This window comes from Hydra vulgaris, chromosome 02, assembly GCF_038396675.1.
Source record: "Hydra vulgaris chromosome 02, alternate assembly HydraT2T_AEP".
In the NCBI taxonomy this organism is placed as follows: Eukaryota; Metazoa; Cnidaria; class Hydrozoa; order Anthoathecata; family Hydridae; genus Hydra; species Hydra vulgaris.
The window spans coordinates 17,986,616-17,995,211 of record NC_088921.1 but is presented as its reverse complement, the minus strand read 5'-3'; the positions used below and the strand labels follow the sequence as shown (position 1 = coordinate 17,995,211).

The following is an 8,596-nucleotide window of genomic DNA, read 5'->3' as shown; positions in this document are numbered from 1 at the left end:
ATATTAATTCTATTTTAATACACCTATCCGATCGGAAAAAACGCGTAGAAATATTCAGGTCTGGATCCAAATTGTTTGGGTAAAATAAAAATAAACTATTTCGTACAATCGATTTTTAAGCAAACATTGAGCTTTCCTTTTGTTTAGATCATTTATCCTAAGATAAACTCATAATGGATTTAGATTTAATAAATAAAATGAAAGTTTATGAGTTAAAGCAGTATTTACGACTTCGAAATTTGCGTGTTTCTGGAACAAAGAGGGAATTGGTTGCTCGTGTATTTTCTGCAATGGAAAACTTTATTAAGCCTATACTAACTGCTACCGAGGCAGTCAAAGAAGTTAAATATAAATATCAAAAAAAAAATTTAATTAACAATGTTAAATGCAGTTATCCGTTTATCTTATTAGATGGTTGGTTACCTGAAGAGGACAGTAATAAACAATGGCCAATGGGTTTGTATCCAGATATTTTTAACTATTTGATGTTTAACCCATCTGAATTAGCCAGCAATGACTTAAATGATTATAAAAATTCAAAAGTTTTTAGCTTTTATAAAACAGGCTGGCTTCAAAAACTCTCATATCACTTTATAAGTGAGAAAAGTCCATTTTGTGCAATGAAAGGTGAATGCAGACATTCACAACGTGTTGCCATAAACTGTGGTTGATCATAAAAAAAAAAAATGCAAAAATCCAATCTTGTCACTGTACAAGTAAGGCAGAAATGAGCCAAACATGTCACCATGTTTTTTACAGCAATGTTTAGAATTGAAGCTGCTGTAAGAATGCGCTTAACATATCCGGCTTGCACAATGGTTTCAAATCAATATCTTCCAAATCGAAAACCTTTTCCTGTTAAAATTAAAAATCTAGATTTTAGCAGAGAAAATTTTTCTCAACATTTAAAAAAAAAAAGAGACCATTTGTAGACAATTTGTATAAGAAATTTCTAATTATTCTACTAAACTTTATCTTCAGGATGTTGCAATGTAATTGTAATCTTCCATTCAATTTTTCCTGTTTTCCGAGTTCTTTAAAAAAAATTCGATAGAAGATATATTATCACTTGAAATATAACACTTCATATGACGCTTAAAAATATTGAAGAGTTATTGAGCAGAGAAAATAACAACAAATACTAAGAACAAAATAAAAACAAATACTGGTATGAATAAAGAAAAGGTGTTACAACAGCTTCAAAAAGTTATGATGTTTGGACAAAAATAACAAACTAAATAAAATTGAAGCCGATATGTGGGAGTTAAACCAACGTATATCTGGCATGTTATTTGTTAATTCAAACATGCCTGCAATAAAGTATGGCAGGGAAATGGAACAGAATGCTGTTAACTGTTTTTATGAAATTTTAAAAATCAATCATAAAGGTGTAGCAATGCATGATTGTGGGTTATTTTTAGATAGATTTTAGAAATATTCCGTTTATTGGCGGTAGTCCTGATCGTATTGTTACTTGTTTGTGTTGTCCACCTGCATGTCTTGAAGTAAAATGCCCATTTTCAATAAATTACTTGTCCCCACTTGATCCGAGCGTAAAACTTCCATATTTGATTAAAAATAATGTTAGTATTTCTTTCAACAACAATCATGCATATTGTATGCAATGCCTTGTACAAATAGCTGTAACAAGGCACCATCACTCATACTTTATGGTGTGGACATCTCATGGAAATTTTATTGAACATATAAAATTTGACTATAACAAATGGGAATAAATCCAGTGTAAATTAATAGACTTTTACTATAAATATTATTTGAGCACAATTTTTATTCAACGCTAAGCTTTGTTGAATAATTAGAAACTGGATTAAACTAGTTATGCAAACTGCCTACAAGTGGTTATTCAACTTGTAATCAACCACATTTTATGGCTTGTGTCATAAATACGTTGTGAATGTCTGAAAGCGAGAATGGTTAAGAAAAACATCGGCCATTGTTTATTACTGTCCTCTTCAGGTAACCAACCATCTAATAAGATAAACAGATCACTGCATTTAACATTCTTAGTTAAAATATTTTTTGATATTTATCATTAAGACTGCCTCAGCAGCATTTAGTACAGGCTTAATAAAGATTTCCACTGTGAAAATATATGGCATTTTGTTTTTTATTTGATGAAAAAAATAAATATGTCTACATTTCTAGAAATTTCTGTTTTTTTCTATTCAAATTCTGATTCTTACTGCCTTAGCTCCCTTAATTTGCGTTTCAGCCCACCACCACCCCCAACTATAAAAGTGACAACTATGTCAAAATTGTATGGCTGTTCCTTTATTTTATATTACCGAAATCCCAGGATTGTACAATATCAGTCCCGGCATTTCGAGAACGAACGTGCGGGGCAATTTACGCTCCCTTTTTGAAGCAATTGCCCTCTCTTTCTACCATTTGTCCTCTGTATCGAGTAAATTTTGTTATAAAGATCAAGCAGTATATTTATTTGCAACTATAAAGTGCCTCTTTTTTGAAAAATGATCCTTGCCCCCCTCCCCCTCCCCAGCAATTGTGCTGTTTAATAATAATAATAAAAAGCAAAATTTAAGTTTTTAGCAACTAAACAAAATCCGTTACTACTAGTATTAAGCCTGCTCTGAAAAGGCAGAGGAAAGGGAGAGATTCCTGAACCTAGTCTTTCTAGGGGTAAAAAACGCATACCAAACTTAAAAAAGCCTTTTTTTTCGGAAAGTTTACAAATACAAGAATTTAATGTCCATGAAGGTTCGAAAAAAGAATAATGTAATTGTAATCTTCCGTTCAATCTTTCCTGTTTTCCAAGTTCTTTAAAAAAAATTCTAGAGAAAAAGAAAAGTGGAAAGTTTTACTAAAAAGGGAAGGTAAAAATAAGAAAAAATGTTATCCATGCGATGTGATCGTGTATGTTCGATGGATTTTGTGGATGGAATACCTATCATTGCTAACATTAAGCCAAGAAGGAGTTTAAATAGGGTGCAAAATGTCAACATTAAACATGTTAAAATACAATTCAATACTAAAATATAACTAGTTTTATTGTTATAATATATATATATATATATATATATATATATATATATATATATATTTATATATATATATATAAATTATGTTAGTGTATTCTACAAAAAGAGTGCTCAATGTTCTAAAAGAACAGAGCAATAATAAATTAGTAAAAACACTAATCTAATTTTTTTAATTAAAGGAACTTATTTAAATGCAGACATGAAATAAAGTTCCTTTTAAAAAATTATAAAAACAAATGACCAGTCCAAATTTATCCTAATCCTAAAGAATTCTTTTCATGATTTTTTAATTATCTAATGTAGTTGATGCAACTTCCTGGTTGCAAAATACTACAGTTATTACATAATTAATTATCAGAATTCCTAACTTCCTGTGAAATAATTTTTCTATAATTTGAAAATTTTTTTATGTTAAGACATTCTTCCTGATGAACCTGCTGTTGGTGAAACACAGTGTTGAAGTAATCAAAAATTAGATAAGTGTTTTTACTAACTTATATATATATATATATATATATATATATATATATATATATATATATATATATATTATATATATATATATATTTATATATATATATAAACTTTGTACAAAATAGAACTTTTTAGTTTTGAAAGGTATTAGCACAGATTCCTATGCTTACACATTATTTCTTGTAAACCCTTGTTTAACGACTGTAAGGTTTTATATTTCCATCACTTGAATTATTGACAAAAACAGGTTTCAAGTTACAGAGTACAGCACAAACCCTCACAGTATCATCAACATGACGCAACAATGTTAGAGGAAAAACATTCTTTAAAATTCTATAAGTTTTCATTCTATTGATGACTCGTTCAACATGTATTCTTATGTTAGCTATATTTTTAGTTTTTTTGCATTCAGATGCATTCATTTGACTTTTGAGACAAGCACCTGAAGGAATTATTAGTACAAAATCTAAATAAAAGCTCTTCCTGAATTTAAAATCCACGATCTGCCACGACTTCATCGTCACGCTCTAACAAATCATAAAAACCACTGTCTTTTGTTATAAAATTATCTGAACATCTTCCACGGTGGTTTAATTTTAAGCATTTGCGGACATTTATTATGCGCATGCGTTACTTTAAAAACAACAACAACATCGTAATTTTGATTTTTTTTTTTGTAATGGTCTTTTACCGTAACCTAATAAAAAAGGCCATATCGTTGCTTTGAAGATGTATAAATCAGATATAAACTATAAACTGATAAAATGTGTGGCCAAGGAAAACATATTTTATTTGAAATACTTGATTTATTAATTTTTATGTGACAAAATACGCAGGAAAGTCGAAAATTATTTTATGGTCATTCTTACTACTAAAACATAATAATTAAGCATTTATTCGAATTTTTATGATTTAAAGCTATATATATTTAAAAAAAAGATGGTTTTAACTTTATAATAAAAAAAAAATCAGAGTCCGGTTACTTTTTTAAGTTTAAAAATTTTGTACATCAAATCTTATATTTTAGCAATAAAAATGTCACATGAAACAAAACTAAAAACATTATGTAGAATATGTGGCACTGTGGACCAGAGTGACCGCCAGGTTAAGTTGTTCCCCAGGTCTGATTTTTCTTTATCAATAGTTGGGTATACATTAGTAGACACCATTTATGACATTAAAAACTTCTGAGTGATTGGACAAAGTCAAAAAAAATTTGCTCAAAAATATTTATTTTTAGCCATAAAAATCTTAATAAATTAGGTGAAAACTCGGTTGAAAGTCCGCGAAATTATTAAATTGTATATACAATGGCGGACTGTTTACATAAAACGTGTGCTGTTTGTCTTACACAGTTCGGGAAAAAGTCATCTAAAATTCAAAAGATCACTCCAGCAATTGAAACAAAGATAAAAACTTTCGTCTGGAGTCAGTATAGTTTAGATGTAACCAACTATCCCAAGGTTATTTGTAACAATTGCCACAGAAACCTCTATGATCTCGACAAGAACAAGGTGGAGTACCTAGGGAACTGGATAGTGAAGATATCCAAGGTAAAATTCATGTTAATCTGTTTTTTTATGTATAATAATTATTATTAATTTCTAGTTAATACTTTGATATATTTACAATCACACAGTTTCTTAACTAAAAATATAGAACAGATTTTTTTTTTAATACATGTTATTACAACATTTACTTAGTACATGTTATTAATACATATACATGTATTAAAAAATAATACATGTGTTATTAAAAAAACTTTCAGTTTTTCTATTGTATGCGTAGACTTAAAATGTATATAACTTTATATATTATATATACAGCACGATAAGTATATGTATATACATATACTTAGTTTAAGTATGACATGCATGGAAGTATTTGAGTATAATATGTATGTATGTAGACTACATACATACTACATACATACTACATATATACTACATTGTAGTATATAAATATTAGTTATACAAAACATGTATATAAGGTTGTATAAGATAAACAACTAATTACTATTTATTTATTAACTATTTATTTACTGTTTACAGTGTAAGCTTAAAATTTAATTATATAGTATATATAGTTAAACTTACATAGTGTATAGTAAAATACCATTTAGTATGCTAAAATAATATCACTTACTGATCAATATTTTTTCCATTATTTTAGACTGATAGATTGCATCTTAGAAGATCATCAAATATCAAAGACATTGTTGATGAAATCAGTGCTTCTAATGATTCTGAACATGCAAAGTCTTCCAGACTATGTTCAACATGCTTTGGCTTTGTAGGTTAGAATTTTATTATTATTGTTGTTTTATTTTTTCATATATATAATGCTTCATATATATAATGCTTCACATAACAAAATTTATTGTACTTAATAAAATATTTAGTTAATTAAAAATTTTGTTCATTTGTTTTCAAACAAAAATATTTAGTGCAAGGAGTGGCTCATATCTGTACAGAGAGCAGAGCTGTGAACAATCTCATTGAAGCGGCAGAACAGCTTGGACCTAAATATTTAGAACGGGTAGCCTCAGGCAAGTATATTAAGCTGTTCTTTAATATAAATACATATTTAAAATTCCAAATAATAAACATATTTTATTTATGTATGTTGCCAGGTATACTTAAGCACAAGATGGAAGCTGAAAATATTTGTAGAGGACAGAAGTTTCAGTTGGCTACTCAAGGGTCTCCTTTGAACATTGTGGTTGGAACTCCTGACAAAAAAACTGACCGAATTGAGCTGAAACAGGTGTCCTTTGGTACTGTTATGGAGTTGGTTAAATCTCTTGAGCTTTCAAAAAATCAAACAAAGAATTTTTGTTCCAAATATAGATCTAGTATGGGAACTCAAACCTGTATTGAAGCGAACATCTTTGAAAAAATTGAAGCTCTCCATAACCGTATAGATGAATTTTACACTTCTAAAGAAGTAGGTTTTATGGATGGAGAAGAAGCCATTACTAGAACATTGGTTCATGTAAAAGATACATCTAAATTTATACAGCACGTCATTACAGAAAGAGGAATAGATCCACATGACTCCATATTGAGAATAGCTACGGATTCAGGTCAGGGATTCCTTAAAGTTACTGTAAATGTGTTTAATCCCCTGGAAAAAACTTCTTCAGATTCAGAGCTAGATGATGCTGGAGTAAAAAGATCCTTTCTTATAGCAATTGTTGAGGGGGTTTCTGAAGCTAACGATAATCTTTGGAAGCTTATTGAGCCCCTGAATTTAAACGATGTAAAGTTTTACGTTGCATTTGATCTAAAATGTGCAAATTCAGTGTTTGGAATTAGTAGTCATGCTGGGAAATACAGATGTTTATATTGTGAGGGATCCTGCACTCTTGAGCCTGGAATTAAACGAACACTTAGGTCATTGGATGATCATTATAACAACTTTACCCTTGACGGAAAGAAGAAGTCAAAAATGTCACACTTTAAAAATGTTACAAATCCAAGACTTTTGTACAAAGAAGAAGATCCTGAAACTCTTCTCGAAGAGTTGGTTCCTGTTCCTGAGCTCCATGTTCTAATGGGAATAGTAAATAAACTTGCAGTACTTCTAGTTAGTGTATGGCCTTTGCTTGAGAAGTGGTTACAATCAAACTACATCATGTTTCGAGGATACCAAGGCATAGGGCTTGACGGAAACAATGCAAGCAAGTTCCTGAAGTTGGTGGATATACTTGAAAGAAATATTATAAACAATGGAAAATATGACTTACTACCAATAGTAAACTGTGTTAGAAAGTTTAAATGCCTTCAAGCAGAAGCATTTGGTATGGTAGCAGGGGATAACATCAGCACTGCTGTTCTGGAGTTTAAAAAGTCCTATGCAGATTTGATTGAATACGTGCATGCCACATTTGAGGGTATCAAGCTCAGTGTTACATGGAAAGTTCACATAGCAGTATGTCATATACTTCCTTTTCTTCATTCTACTGACTGCGGCCTAGGAGTTTACTGTGAGCAAACAGGAGAAGCTATTCATCATGAATTCAAAAAAACATGGAATAGATACAAACGAAGAGTTAACCATATAGATTATGCAAAACGACTAAAATCCAGTGTTGTCGAGTTTGCATCAAAAAACATTAAATAAACTGAATAATTATATAATTTAGTTTAATGTTTATAATTTCAAGTATATATTGTAAAGTATATTATTTATAGATTTAGACTTATATTATAACTAGTTAACATAAAGCTTTTTTACTTTGTGCTTTTATTTGTATAGGATAAGTTATACCTATTTTTTAATTTTTTTTTTCAATTTTTTTTAACACCCTAGAAGTTTTAAATGTTGTAAATAGTGTCTTCCCAAAATGTTATAAATAGTGTCTTCCCAAAATGTTAGAAATAGTGTATACCCAACTATTGAAAAAAAAAATCAGACCTAGGGAACATTTTAATCTGGTGGTCACTCAGGTCCACAGTGATAAGTATAGCTATTTTTTGATTTTTTTGTCTCATTTTTTTTTTGAAAATTCCAACACCCCAGAAGTTCTAAATGTTATAAATGGTGTCTACTAATGTATATCTAGCTATTGCAAAAAAAAAATTAGACCTGGGGAACAACTCAACCTGGCGGTCACTCTGGTCCACAGTGGTGGAGAAAGTCAAGATAATGATAGTGTTCTTTTAACAAAACATATTGTTAGAATGGAATTTTGTTTTTTTATCCGAATTGATAAGGACCACCCAAATAAGCATCCTCAAAAAATGTGTTATAGATGGTTTTCAATATTAAGAAATATTGAAAAAGGTTCAAACACTGAACTAAAATTACGATCTTGGCCTGAAAATTGCAATGTAACTGAATGTGTTTGCTTTAAACCCAATAAAGGAAGAAAAAAAAAAAAAAAGATAAGTGGAAGACCTTTAAGTATTAGTTATAGTGTAAATATTTGGACCAGACACAAAATAAATAACATACAATCTAAACTTTTACCTCAAACAAAATTTAATCTTAAACTGCAAGATATTTACTTCACTTTAAACCCTCATGTGCATCTTTGTTTTTGTACTATTTGCAACGAAATTATGCATAAATCAATTATTATAAAAAACTGTCTTCAT

General features: G+C 29.5%; 1 protein-coding gene across 1 annotated transcript; it reads left to right on the top strand.

Annotated features, from left to right (window-relative positions):
• The first annotated feature begins 1,255 nt into the window (after positions 1 to 1,255).
• On the top strand, positions 1,256 to 7,659 carry LOC136075901 (uncharacterized). Its single transcript, XM_065789344.1, has 5 exons — positions 1,256 to 1,348; positions 1,422 to 1,505; positions 5,667 to 5,790; positions 5,941 to 6,042; positions 6,127 to 7,659. Exons 1-5 carry the CDS (start codon positions 1,256 to 1,258, stop codon positions 7,617 to 7,619), a joined length of 1,896 nt encoding a protein of 631 aa, XP_065645416.1. The 3' UTR covers positions 7,620 to 7,659.
• Positions 7,660 to 8,596: the final 937 nt, after the last annotated feature.